The sequence below is a fragment of the Alligator mississippiensis genome, chromosome 4 (assembly GCF_030867095.1).
Source record: "Alligator mississippiensis isolate rAllMis1 chromosome 4, rAllMis1, whole genome shotgun sequence".
Lineage (NCBI taxonomy): Eukaryota > Metazoa > Chordata > Crocodylia > Alligatoridae > Alligator > Alligator mississippiensis.
This window is the reverse complement of record NC_081827.1, coordinates 118,397,078-118,412,200: the sequence shown is the minus strand read 5'-3', so window position 1 is coordinate 118,412,200 and position 15,123 is coordinate 118,397,078. Positions and strand designations below refer to the sequence as shown.

General features: G+C 39.5%; 1 protein-coding gene across 1 annotated transcript in view; it reads right to left on the bottom strand.

Annotated features, from left to right (window-relative positions):
- Positions 1-15,123, bottom strand: part of BCL2L13 (BCL2 like 13) — a 97,881-nt gene that overhangs the window by 28,286 nt on the left and 54,472 nt on the right. The window contains exons 4-6 of the mRNA XM_014609226.3: positions 14,828-14,984; positions 8,608-8,677; positions 1,675-1,818 (exon numbers count right to left, since the gene is read on the bottom strand). Of these exons, the coding sequence (XP_014464712.2) occupies positions 1,675-1,818; positions 8,608-8,677; positions 14,828-14,984 (371 nt within the window). The remainder of the gene's footprint in view (positions 1-1,674; positions 1,819-8,607; positions 8,678-14,827; positions 14,985-15,123) is intronic.

Below are 15,123 nucleotides of genomic sequence, written 5' to 3'. Positions count from 1 at the left end.
TTATAAAGAGCATGATACCAATACATTCTTCTGCCTTAACTGCAAACTGGAATCTTAACCAACCAAAGCCAATGTCTGCATTTATTTAATTAAGGTCCGAAATGCATAGATGACAGTCCTGCCCATCTGGCAAAAACTGAAAGACAAACATATCTTGGCTAATTGCATCTGGAAAGCAACCAGACAGTACCAGTAGAAAGAAGCAGTAAACCGTGTTGCCAAGAAGAGGGAAAGGTCAGGAAATGAATGTATGAAACAGTTTTTTCCCTAAAACAATGATTCTCAATCAGGGTGCTATGCACCCTGGGATGCCTTGACAGCCTTTCAGGAGTGCTGCGGGGTGTCATACAATATCAACACTGTTAGTTGTGCAAACATGAATCACAAGATCAACCCAGGGATTTTAAATAGGAATTCAGAGCATTAAAACCATTCTGACCTGTGGCAACCTTTGTGAGTTCTTCTGCAAAAGAAGACTTGCTCTATTATTTTTCTGTAGTCAAAAAGCAAGTGAAAACTAAGAGCTGGCCTTTCCCTAGGGGTGCTTTGAGTCTAACAAGGGCACCCTTGAGTTTAAAAAGGTTGAGAACCACTGCCTCAAGAAATCTCCAGTGAAAATACAGAAAGATGAGAAGCTATCCAAACACAATTTTTCCTGTTAGGACTTTTTAATCAGTGGATTTTCCTGCCCAGCTTTACTTTTACAATAAAACCAACTAACATTTCGCTAATCCCAGATTAATTCCATTTAAATCTGGCAACCTTCCAGAAACAAATAAATCTCAAAGCCAAGCCTGTCGTAATACAGCTCCAGCTGAATTGCCAACACATCAACAAGCTGCATGCAAACTGCAGGGATTAGGAGTTATATTTCTGGTGGATTCACAGTACAGGACCTGCCCCTCTTCAATACAAGAACTGTGAATGCTTTTTTAAATACAACTCTCAATTTGCCATGAATATGAAACAGCAATCTAAGACACATGATTTCTGCAAGAAGATTTTGCTACAAGGGGGTCTGCTTATTCCACAGATTTTTATACCACCCCTATTATTGTAGTATCTGCATGCCTTCCAATAGTACATTAAAAATGCTGATTAACATCGTGTATTAAAAAAGGCAAATCTGACACCTACTGCATTTTCTGTGCAGAACTCCTGAGCTTGTTCATCCTCTGCCAAAGACAATCTGAAGTTTGTGAAAGAAGAGAAAATACTATACAAGCAATTTCAAAAATTTATCCACCATGGGAAAATAAAATTATACAGACTGACCTCTCTGGCTCAACACATCTGCAACTATGGGATACTGGACTTGCCTCCAAAATGAAATATTCTATGTACCAGAAGTAAAAAGCATCTCATCAGAAGCTAGCCACACAACAGCAACATTTTTGTCTTAATATGTTCAGTACAAGGCCCAGTCAGTATTTTCCATCTGAACCCCTCCTCAACTCATACAGCCCTTGTAAACCCAACCCAAGCCATATCTCCTCCTAAGAATCTAACCCTCCTTTTTTCTGGAGACCAAGTCATCACTGCTCTCACCTTCACATGCTGACCACTAGCAAATCCTCTCAGCCTCACTGTAGAATGACTAGCAGAGCATGAGTAGAACCACATATCTGGAATCACACTCTCCAAGGGATATGAAATTTACTGTTGCCTTCTTACCCATCCGCCTTGTTGGATTATATAGTCTGCAGAATAATCTTCTAGATACGTCACTCCAAAGTGCACAAGTGCGCTGAGCGGCTCCTGGCCCCGTTTTGTCAACTCCATCAGGAACTGCTGCAGCAGAACCAGAGGCACCAAGACCTTCAAAAGACAATGATTGAAAATGATAACATTTCCTAGATTGGATGCTACTGCAGATGAGAAGAGAATGTTCATATAGGTTACAAATTAATGGCCTAAGTCTTCAGGTGTCTCAGTTACAAAATCCTCTTCTATGCCCATTTCAGTATGTTCATAACTATCCAAAAAAATTCCTCCTTTTGTCTTTCAATTGCATGCTTGTTCTTGCTTCAAAAGTGAATTACTTTGAGAAGCTTGAGGGAAAGTGAGTTAAATAACGTATTAAGTGATATACATACAGACATTTCATGCTGTAAATGCCCTACACTGCCTTTGGTTAAGGAAAACAGCTGGACTCTTAAACTTGGACTTTATTCTCATACAGCATGCAAGTTTCTCTCAGTGCCAAGGCTGCAAGCAGGACTTGGCCAACTTTGGAAAAAATGGTCTGAATTAGAGCCATTAACTTTTGAAAAAGCTCTTGGAGCAGATACGAGAAAAAATATTAATGCTTTAAAGAACCCAGTAAATGCACTGCACAGCTATTCTCCGTAAGGACCAACCAATCCCCTATGGGCAGAAAGGGTCACTGGAGTGCTTCGTGAAAAAGCTATAGTCCAGGCTGAGAATGTTGCTTAGAATGAATCATAAATGCCTTGCTAGTCTCCCTCATAGTAGGCTGTTTTGCAGCTTCTTCCCATTGCTGGTTCCAAGCATAAGTAGAGGATGCAACACAGGGGAAAAACACGAAGGAAAGAAGCAGAAAAATTGCAGAGACTGGTGTAGGCCATGGAGTGGATACAGACACAGATGAACCATTGTGAAAATGTACATGGAGAGCATAAAGATGCCAGCCCACTAGTGAGAGGGATAGCATGTTTTGGATCATGAAGAGCTGAAAAATAGAGGACAAAAGAGGTCTTGTCCACAACACAACAGTGTATATTGTTATAGTCTGGATAACTAATTACATAATTGTGATGACACTGTTACTTTAAAACTGCATTTTCACATATTTCCTGTCATCTTAGACTAAAATTTCTCATACATTATTCCCAGTCAGAGGGAGAGGGACAGAGCATACATGGGAAGCAATTAGCATGAAATAAGTGGTCAAGGCTTTATTTTCTACAGATGCTGTGGGTACACCAGACAACTCAAACAGTTTACATTTTTAAACCTCCAACAGGACATACATATAGCTCTTGGTAAGAAATGTGTGTTTTAAGCTGGAGGCATAAGAGACTAGTAAAGAAATGAAGCTAGTATTTTGTACTACAATGTCTTTCTTCCCTTGCCAATTTAAACATTTGATCTTTCAGATGCTCCCTAAACCTCAGTCAGGCCCTGCAGTACTGAGGAACAAAGGAACAAATAAAAATACTTATCTCCAGCTCAATGTAGGACCTGATTTTTTTTTCCCAGTGGAGTCACTGACTTCACGAACAAGAACAGCCTGACTAGCAGTAGCATAAGGCTGTCCAACAGATTAAAAACACAACATCTTTATCCTGGTTATCCAGAGAGTTACTGTTTTATTATGTGCAAAAGATGCATAAACACATAAGTCGAACTTGAAATTTTAATTATGCAAATATAAAACTTTAAGCTGCAAAACCCCATAAGTAATCACAATTCTTTTCTCTGTTGTATGGACACATTAAAAGGACCCTTCTTCACAAAACCATGCAAGTATATCTTAAGAAATAATGCTACAGGGTATCTACAATTTGATTCACAGAGAACAATATCTAGTTAAGTACAGCACGCCAAAAAATGAAGACGGATGGGAAAATTTAATGGAAAGGGCTGAACAAAAATGTTTTTATTCCAGAAAATTGTCACCCAAATTTTCCAACTAGCTAGAACAATGAGGCAAAATATACTCTTGGTTACACTACTGGAATCTCACTAAATTCAGCAAGGTTGTGCCAGCATAACCAAAAAAGAAAAGTTAATCCAAACAATACTCATGGCTCATTCCAAACCACATAGGAAAAAACTAAAGCAACTCTGAATTTGTGTAAAGCACACACAGAGTATTCATACCACATATAACCTTTAGCTGTCATCTTTATACTTCTGTTGTCCTACCTCTGGCTTCTTTAGGTGCTAATTTTTTTAACAGAAAAAACTTAAGACACCTATGACCTATCACAGCTGCCTAAGGGGTTAAAAAGGGTATTTGTCAATTGTCTGGTTGGATATAGGAACCCAAATCCTTTCTTGGACCTGGCTCTTTGTGACCGAAGGCTTTCATTTAGATTCCAGTCACTAGCCAATAAATGGATTCATCAATCCAAATAGGCCAAGGCATACTGGAAATAGTCCAGTGTGTTTTACTGAAAATAGCCATTATATTTTGTACTGGTTTCCTTTCTCCCATTTGTGCATATTCAGCAATTCTGTGAAAATCTGTACTCTTTAAACCTGGCACATGTTTCCAATTCTAAACTAGACTGCTCATGCTTGCACCTTGATCAAATAATCTGATCGCTGTATATTCAACACAACAGGAAAAATCCTGCCCTCTCTCACAGAGTGACAGCTTGCAGTAAACATGCAAGAAAACTGCTTTGAATCTCCAGTGCGTGACCTGGACTCTTGGACCCATCAGGGGTTCAATGCAGCTCTTCATGTAAATTAGCCATATCCCACTTGAGATAGCCTGAAACAGCTCAAACTCCAAAGAATAGAGCAGTACAGAAATATCCCTACTTGTGCCTTGGCCAGGAGCTGAAAGAAATACAAGCTAGGCCTAAAGGAACTCTCCCACAGTCAGCTGCAGTACTTATAAGGCCTTTCTGGATGCCAGACTAACACGTCAGTTCCAGGATAGAAACCAGAAACATACCCCAGTTTTGAAAAATGTGAATAAACCAACAGTTTATATCAGGATCAGGGAATCAAAGCTCCTGCTGACATTTCTAGCTTTGTCACAAAGTTGCTGATTTTAAGTGTCTCAACTTTTATGCTAGATTCCCCCCTCTGGAAAAAAAGATGCACTACTTACTTTATGGGGACACTATAAAGTGTTTTAGGGTCAAAGGCATTGAAAAGATGGAGAGGAAAAATCAATATTTGAGCTATTTCTGACAGGTAATATGTATCAAATAAAGTCTTCTGCCACCAGCTTCTGCCTCGCATCAGTAGTGTTGTTGCAAGGGATCATACCACTTTTCATCTAGCTGCAGAAGGCTCAGACACACTGTTTTGATTTTAAAGTTTTATTTCTCTGTACTACTTCACAGGCTATCCATGGAAAGAAAAGCCTTTTGCTATGCAAACTGTCAGATCCTAAGTTGAGCACATAGGGGCAGCCTGTTTTTATCTTCTCTTAAAAAAACAACCAAACACTTTGTGCTTCCAACTCCAGCTACTCTATTTCTTTTAATCCAAATTAATCATAAAAATCATATCAAGAGGAACCCAGGATTAAGCAGGCAGGAAAGAAAATTCATGGGTACAACACTTTATTAGCAGTTCCCTGCTGCACCTCCTGTATATATCTGGTTTTCTAATATTCCATGTAATTCTCTGGAACAGAAACCTCCCAGTAGCATGTAGGAGAAAGTGCATTTTTTGTTTGCAGGGTAGTCAAGTTAGGAGCTGCCATTTACTTAATTTACATAGTACTACTTGGTATTTTACCTAAAATGTTTTCCCTGCCATTCTCAAGCAAACTTGCAAAAACAAACTTGACAGGACATTTAAGTAAAATTTAAGACCTAACATTACTTCACTTACAGGAATATGAGAAAATAATCTGTTTAGAAAAAAATTATAGATGGTTCTCTTCTCTCAGTTTATTCAGTATATTTTCCATGGAAATGGCATCCATCACCCACTTAAAAAAATGTATCTGTTCCTACTGCTGACTTTCCTTTTATACAGCTGTCATTGAAGCAACAATTTAAGTTGGGAAAGTGAACATCTGGACCAGATAAAGGGACGCTGTTACCATTTCAATTCAAAGTATTCCTGATAATAAAAATATAAGACAGAGGAAAACTGTCAAAGCAGAAGAATTATGTCTAAGGGGAAGGCTTTTCAAAGACCCCTTTCCATGTTGGCAACTTGCCAGGGCCTCTTCATCTACAATAAGTTCTATCCTAATACTGCACATGGCAAATGACAGAAGTATTCTTATCAGCCCAGTCCCATACTTGGCTGCAGTATACCTAATAATTAGGCCTAACAAGACTCCTCAGTTTAAAACTGCACGCTTCTTAAAATTATTTTTGTAGTAGCCTTGTTTCTCTCACAAGTCAACTAAGGAAGGCTGAGGCTGCAGCAAAAGGCATCTCTGGTGTTCAACTATCCTGTTTTTTTTGTTACAAAAATGCTCCTCTGATAGGGAAGTGGAATTTAAAAGGAAATGAAATTAATACAGTTGTATTCCATTTATTTAAATAAGTATTATTAAAGGAACTGCTAGACATTCCTGGAGGATAAAGATGGTGCACAGGCATATTTTGTATTTATTCTACACAATTTTGTTTCTTGCTTGCTGAAATATTACCACAGGGTTTAAAAGTCTTGCACTGAAACAAATCAGACATTTCTGGGAAGCCAACACCAGCAGGCACCATGTAATGTTTAGCTGAGCATCCTTAAAATATAGACATCAAAAGCATCTTTTGGTTAGGATTCTCAGTTGAAGCTGTACTAGGACTGGGATCTCTTAGACTGGAAGGAGCTACACAGGCTGAAAGGGCTGAATAACATGACCTAAAGGTGGAAAATGTTTCCTAGGGTCTATGGCTGGAAGTCTCAATTCTAGAAATTTATAGCTGAAGACTACCCATGTTTTAAGTAGTGGTGAGGAGAACTCTACTAAAGAAAGTAAAATATTCACACAATTAATGAATCAGGTTTAGTTTTTGGTTTGGTTTTTTTTTTTAATAAAATTTAGTTAATTGTTAAAGTACTTCTTGGTAATTACTTCAGAAAGCCTGATTCACTCTTTTCTACTGCTATGACTAAATATTTTTTAATTAAACTTGTAAATAAATTCTTTGTTCTCTCCTTTCCTGGAGGGAGCTGTCTAGGAAAGCAGAGAACATAAATCTAGATTTATAATCCCCAAAACAGTCTACCTAGAGGCCTTTTTATTGAATCCCCTTTAATATCCTCTCTCTGAAAGTGTTACACAAAGGTAAAAAAGGACTGGTTTAATGATTCCCAGTCTGGCAGCCAGTCCCAAGGATGCACAGACTGTTGGGGCATCTTTGATGTAATAATTCTACAACCATGGCGATATAATCCAACCTCTCTGTCCCTCTTGGTTAATATTTTGAAATGCTGTACATGCTTAGAAGTACTGTATTTTAAACAATATGCCTAGTGTTAGACATAAGATTTCCTGTTGAACAGTTAGTTAGCTGTTGGCTAAGAGAAATGTCCATCTAAGACAATAGGATCTACTACAAATTTAAAACACTAAAGATCCTACATTCGAGACAGTTATATTTTGTGAAACTTTGGGATTACACCACTCATTCTTGCTTCTTAGTTCACATGTATAGAAGAAAGCAAGGGACAGATTATTAAAATTAAGAAAAAGATGGCTGTTATTGACAATACCCTATTTCTGGTTAAGAGACTCATGCAAGTCCACAAGATAAAACTCTAAAAAGACAGGGAATATATGGCAAGATGACTTAGAGCAGGCAACCTTTAACATTTTTAAGTTTTTAGAAAAATCTATGGTCTTTTCAGATGAAAATGAGATCTCCAGTAGAAAATAATGCCCTAAGTACAAACATTATAGTGAAAGAATTTATTTTTCTACATCTGAGAGTCATCAGTTTTCAACATAAAATCTCAGGTACCATAAAAGCTCAAAAAGTACGTGTCTTTGAGTACAGAAGTACCAAACAGTTCATTAAGACTTTTTTTTTTAAACAGTGTTATTTATACCAGCTAATGGAAAACTGTATTGAAAGTATAATATTATTGTTCAGATTTTAAATGGCAGAAGTTAGGAATTCAGAACAGAAATGTCTGGGAATTTTAATTCTAGCTTCCTGGTCTTTGTATTTTAATAATCCCATAAAATCTCAGATTACGCAAGGTCAAGCAAAAAAATTAAAACCTTCCAAAATGTCTCAATGTCACCATCATTTAATACAGTAGAAAGTGGTTTTGATGGTCCAATAGGCAGTGCATTTTTTCTGGGTAAATGCTGAACCAATGCTCTAGCCAATACTATGTTGGAAGAATGCTAGTAATGGAGATGTTCTTTTTCAGCAACAGAAAAGAGGCGGCAGGGAAAGAGACAGGTGACAGGGGCAAGCTGCCTTCCCCTCACTCCTCCTCACACTGCCTATCCCCTTACTGCCTCCCCCACCACCTGCCCCCTACCACTGTTTTCTCCACTGCAGTCATGATGGGGATGAATTTAAGATGATCCTCCAATAATTAGGTTCTATCTGTAGAAAAAGATTGGAAAATTTATAAATTTTCCATGGACAGAATCTAATTATTGGAGGGTCATCTTCAATTCAAGTAAATATAGTACTTAGACAATATTGTGGTATAAAGTAGAAAATTTAACAAATAACAGATTAAATAAAGTCTAACAAAAACTTTAAAAATTATACAACCTCTAAAGCCCTACCATTTCAAAGGGCAAGTTATCAGACAAAAGTTTCCAAGTGTATTTTGTTTAGTCCTGGCCCCATTTTACTCCTAAATATCTGAAGTCCACAATTTTTGCTTACTCTACAATGGGACTATTGTAGAGAAAGGCCTCCCAGTTGGCTTCAAATTGTTAAGAACTTAAAGTCAAGACAATGTGATTGGTACCTTGCTCCATCCACTGGTGTGAGCAGCTACCTCCTGTGTACGTTCTCGGTATTCCTGGTAAGTCACTGGCCTATAAAAATTAAAACAACACTAAAAGTTATACAGAGAAAAATAGGAGGAAAAAAAAATAAAAACCTACAAGAGTTCTTATTCCCAGGTGCCTAAGTGGTCACATACTCGCTGCAAGCATAAACTATTATATGAGCTAAGACAATTTCAAGGCCTATCGAATCTCACGCTTGACGGTATAAACCACGACCACCAGATGGGGTCAAGAAGACATTCCACTAAGTCAATAGCATCATATCATTCACTCAGTTAGATGAGCCACAGGGCTTTTAACTAAATGAAGAACCCAATGTAGATTACCATCTGAAATAGGGCACTAAATTAGTAGACCCACTCACCTGCTATAAAAATTCCCATTCTCCTTTTTATCACATCTTTAGGAGGGAATTCCTCATTCTAAAGGTTATAAAGCTCTAAAAGGAAATCTTAATAAAATCTGCTGCATCTTGAGGTTTAACCCGACAGACTTGCAAGTAAAAGATTACCTATAAGCACTGATTATTTGAAAAATGTTAATGTTGCATTAGGGTTAAAGCATTAGTCGTGGGAAATGAAGTACTTTTGATTACACAATCAACCTTTTGCATATAAAGATAAATGCCCTAGGACCTTTTGTTTTAGAATTGCTAAATCCTTCTCTTTCTAAATACTGGGATGAGGATGATGTACTCATTTTAGGATGGGAAAAAGGATTATTTTTTTTGTTTGGGAAGAGGTTACAAAGCATAACTTCTGCCAAAGTGACACACTACCTACCACAACTCTTTCACGGAACACAGGAGCATTCCCATCTCTCTCTAAAGCCAGTGGACATCCTAACAAATTTTCCTCACGTGAAATTCTTCCCTGTTGTGACTGGAGGAAACTTTGTTTGACATACAGGTAAAACCAATGAAGCACTGACCAGCATGCTTCAGGGAAACTGCTCCCACAACAATACCAGGGTCAAGCTAAAGGCCAGGATCTAGTTTAAGCAGAGAAAAAGATTCTGGCCATGGGTAGCAGAAACAGGAACCTCTTGTTTACATCCAGCTGGTAGTACTGTATGATCTAATGATATATTATGCTTATATATGTGGTAAGAAAAGATGTTTTACCTTTTCATTTGATTTCATTTACAGAATAGCATCTCATATTACCCAATGAAATATGATCATGTAACTAAAACCATTATTGTAGTGAGCACAAGTAAAAGACCAGAGTTAAGGCTCATAGTGGGACTGACAGCATGACTTGCTATTTTAAATACAATGCCTTAACTTTTTTGGCTCCTTTTTAAGCTAGTTTAAATGAATTAGTACGTTAGGAAGAGTATTATCAACTTCAGAAAGATAATTATTAGGAGATTATGTGCCAGACTGGAGCTGCTGTTTAGAGAGGCCTGTATGTGGTGTACCTTTTCCTACCCATTCCAAACTTGCTTAAGTTGAAAAGGGATTCAAACATATTCTGTGGCCATATGACTGCAGGCTATAGAAGTTCTGATTTTACCCAACTTTAATATGTGGACAAAATAACAGTGGTAGGGATCAAACCAGTCTTCCCCCAATACACTGTACAACACTGTTACTAGGCATTTGAGAAAAGTGACTACAAGTAACTGAATTTACTGGGTAATATACTATATCAAAATAATCTTTGCCATCAGAAAAAACAAGCTCCCCCAGAATATCAGGTGTTCTTATTTGATCATCCATCCAAATGCTAACTCAGTCAATACCTGCTTAACTTAGAAAGGTCTCAGACAAAGATAAATCTCTCAAATCTGATAGCTATCCACTGAAAGGCCCCTTCAACTGCCATGCACACATCCCGTACGCTGTGGCCCCATAGGATGTACTTATAAACTTACAATACTGTTAGTGGAGTTTAGTACATTAGCTCTGGAAAAAGTGACAAGTTCTAAGTTTCTTCCCTAGAAACAAATAGGTTTAAATCATTGCAGGAAAGGGCTGTTGAGCTTAGTATCTTAACTGAAATGTCCAAACCATTTGGAAGATACTCTGCAAATTTGTAATGCAGCATGTAATGACTTATTAGCACTGTAAAACTGAATGGAATCACTTGTGGGTAAAAGTTTCTCTAGATTCCCATAGATGTAGATAATCACTTACTTGCATGTCTTTCTAGGATATAGAAAACAAATTAACAACTCATGCCTAGATCTTCATAGTTCATTCTTTTTAAGATTTGTGTGTTTTGTTTTACTTCAAGGGTGGGCAAATATGGCCTGCAGGCCAGATCTGGTCTGCCAAGGGATTTTATCCGGCCCATGGCAGGTCCCTCAGCCCCTCCTGGCACAGGCAACTGGGGGGGGGGGGAATGGGACGTCCCCCCCCCCCCGAGATTAGCCAACAACTCAGCACCGGGAAGTTTTTGCCGCATGGGCCAGGGGGGCATGTGGGGGGTGGGGGGGGGGCACTAAGCTGCAGCACACAAGTATAGGAGTGGATATGGGGCTTTTAGCCTGCCCCTGGGCCCACCCACAAATTGTGTCCCCCTCCAGACTCAGGAGACACCAGTCACCCCTGCCTCCTAGCCCTGGCGTGGGGGCGCAGCTTGGGCTGTTGCATGCGTGGCTGGTCCCACCATGCCTGAGCACATAGTGGGGCTGGGGTGGCATGGCAACTGGACTCAGACTGCAGGCAGCCCCAGGGGTGGTAGCTCCTTCTGTCTTCTGCTGCCAATGTCTCCGCTGACACCAGACCCAGCCCTGCTGCCTGGGTACCCCAGCCTGTCCACCCTGCACCCACCACCAGGGTGGACGGATGGAGCAGGCGAGCAGGTGGGATCTCCATGGAGACTAGCCTGGGACCCACCATGGGCAGGGAGTGGGCCACAAGTGGGCAGGGAGCTACATCTGGGAGCAACAGCAGGGAGTGGGCCATGGGTGGGCAGGGAGCAACATCTGGGAGTGGGACAGGCAGGGAGTGGATCACAACTCTGCCCCAGGCCGGAAGGGTGCTGACCCAGCCAGCAACAGCTTGTCAAAACTCCCTAAGTGGTCCTCCAGCCCAAATAATTGCCCACCTCTGTGTTACTTCAACAACAGGCAGTTTAAAATGTGTCAAAAGGAACTACCTCCTACACAACTACAAACCTTTATCTTCCTTTTTTTAAATCAATGCATGCTCCCAGAGTACACTTATCCCTAAAAAAATATTTCTGAAACTACTGTCTCTCATTCTTGGATAAGAATTTGACCAGCCTTCCCAAGAAAGGTGTAAGGCATTGTTATCACTAAGTAAGAGCATAAGATAATTAAGATCAAAGGGTAACTTTTTAAATAGTTAAAATAAGCATGTCAAAATAAAGCTTAAAATGAAAGCATCTCTTAACAGTCAACTAAAAGTCAACTGCAGTGCTATAATCTAATAATTCTCTAGGTACACCAAAGTAAACTTTCAGGGAATCAGAGGGTAAAAGCCAATCATCTTACAAAAAGAAAATGATTCCCTGGCAAAACGTTTCATTACCTCTTATCAAGAAGAAAGGGAAATCAAAAGCAAGGAAAAACAAACAAACAAACAAACAAACCTCCCTGTCTAAGGGCATCCTATGAAAAATACATTTCACTGTGTATTTCTAAAGGAGCATGTAGATGGGTCAACAGGTTTTGACAATTTGTAAACACCTGCAACAAAGACTACTTTGTGCCAAGCATACAGCACAACCTGGCTGAGCAGATGCTTTTACTAGACAAATGAAAGATCCACAAGACTTCAGTATGTGCGCACATTTACCTTTGGGTGTTGGCTGCAGCCAAGGTGGGGGATTTTGACTAGGGTGTGCCAATGCTTCTGCTGGGATTTAAATCAGGAAGTTCCTGGTTAGGAGGTCTTTTCCAGGATTAGACCTACTGCCATATTTGGGATCATGAAGGTATTTAATCCCATGGTCAAACTGGTATAGACTGTGCAGGTTTTTGCCTTCCTGTGTAGCAGGGGATGTGGCCTTCTTCCTAGGATCTCTTGAGCATAAATTAACAATCTTTCACAGAGGACAGATGTTGGCTGCCGCAGTCCACCTCCTTTACCTACGTCAAATTAGGTTATGTCATGTTTTTGTTGATGGTAGTTTTAATAATGTGTTAGATTATGGATTTGTACAGGCTGGTCTGGATAGGGATTATCCTGCCTCAGGCAGAGGATTGAACTAGATGACCTCTAGAGGTCCCTTCCAACCCTACTTGTCTATGATTCTCTGATAGAGGTAATCCAAGTCTCTGTTAACCTGTGGAAAGGTTATAAGTAGAGTTCTCAATTTCTTCTTGATGCATGGTGCTAAAGTGGAACCAACCAAGTAGCCAGTATTCATTATTCTTGCTCAAAAGAAGATAATGAGAGAAAGAAATTATAATTATCTGCCTAACCTAGCGTGGCAGCCTAAAGGTAGCTCTATGCACCATCACGCACAAGGCAGAATTTCATTTCTATGAGCAATGCAAACTGAACATAAGAGCAGATATTGCAATTGCAAGCTTCAGAGGGGAAACTTGGATGGATGACTATATACTTATATTGGATAGACCAAGGAACGAATAGATTTAGACACCGTTTTCATGCCCAAGAAAATGCAACTCCCACTCTCCCTCCACTGACATCAATTTCATGTTTAAAACAACTGTGCCACTTGGTTCACTGCAAAACACTGCTCAAGAAATTACTTATATATTTCATTACCTCACCAAAGCTGGAAGTTACTTGCTTTATTAAGGCACAGATATGCCCTCTAGTGTCTGTGAGAACTAAAGTTTAAGCTACACAATTGAACTATAGGATTTCAATATCAAGGTGTTTGAACTCTGCAGGAACAGGAATAGGAGAAGAGATCTGGGTAGAGTACCACTAAAACTTGGTTTCCTGTCAGAGACATGAGACTATCAATCCACAAGTTAGACACACAAGTCAGGCACAGCCAAGCTAATTTTTCTACAGTTGTCTTCACAGTTGTATTTTATATACAGCCTTGACAACTGGCTGCTTCTACTCATGCTTTCTATGGACAAATTCTGGACTTCAAATGCAATATTATTTAGGCAGAAAAAAATTATCCGAGTCACTTGAAACCCAGACTGATAATTCATACTGGAAAAATGACAGTCCCAGTAACTTTACAATGCCTATCAACCACTTTAATCAAGACAAGCATGCCAAGGATTTAGTCCAATAGACAAGGGCCAACATAGCATGGTAGAAGCATACTGCTACACTACTGTGCAATAGTAATGAGCTACTGTACAATCAGCATCACCTAAAAGGCATTTGGCAACACTACTACTCAGTAACTCTGGCTACTGTGCAGTCATTTAGTACTTGTTTCTACAAGTGGTATGAACTTGTACTTGTTTATACAAGTGCTGAATGCCTGCACAGTCAGCATCTCACATAGACACGCCCAATCATCACTACAATGAAAGGCCACAGTCCTTGCCACTACAGGTAGCACAGGTGCCCACATTCACTTGAAAAGACACGGTGAATCAGCATATAATCAACTGTTTTCCTGTCTCATGCCAGCTCCTTGAGAATCCACCCCCCACTAAGTATACATTTTTTTTAAGAAAAAGAAACTGACTTACATTTAAACACGTTTCTGTGCTACCTGAACGTAACTTCTCTATTATTTCCTACTTGTCCCTCATTTTAAAGGCCAGGAGTGTGACAGGCTGAGAGGTAGGTTCCCACTATGAAAATGTGGAAGTAATTCCATTGGCAGATGTGCAACCCAAGACAAGTTTAGCAACATCTGGGGTACCTAAAATACAGAGATATCAACAACATTAGCCCCTTAGTACTGTAATACCACATCCAGAGCCCTAATATTGCTTTCAACTGTAGGGTGGGGAAAACGAATCTGGCTATACTCCAGCTGGTGACTGTCAGCTACCAGTATAACCTGCAGTTTCAGGCATGTCAACTCAATCATGTAGGCTCAGTGCTCATAAGTTAAAAGGTTAATAGTCTGAAAAATACTCCCCAACATACTATTAAATACAGCAAAGTGGTATTCTTATAAAGAGGACAAGTAAAGGAAGATCAGAAGAGAAATAAATACCAGAAGGCAGTTCAGTCAAATTGTTGGCATTCTAGCGACAGACAGCATTTAAAGAAGGTGTGCCTTCCATCTGAGGAAACAGATGGTAACTTACTTGCTGAGCAGACTCTGCAGTGCTTTGTGTAGAGGTTCCTTCAATTCCTGGGACACTTTCTCTCCAAGATGAGCTAGACAATCCTCAATTGAGCTCTCTGGATTGGCAGGACTGAATACAGGGGAAGTGTGGCAGTCAAACCCTGTGCTGGAGAAGGCTAAGGACAAAAGTAAAATAAAAAATTCTGAGGCTAACTTTATTTAGATTTAACCCACTAGTTACATGAAGTTTACTTTAGGCAGTGAGATGCCACTTCAGGGGAGGAGCGAGCTTGTATACCATTTTCAGGAAGACGC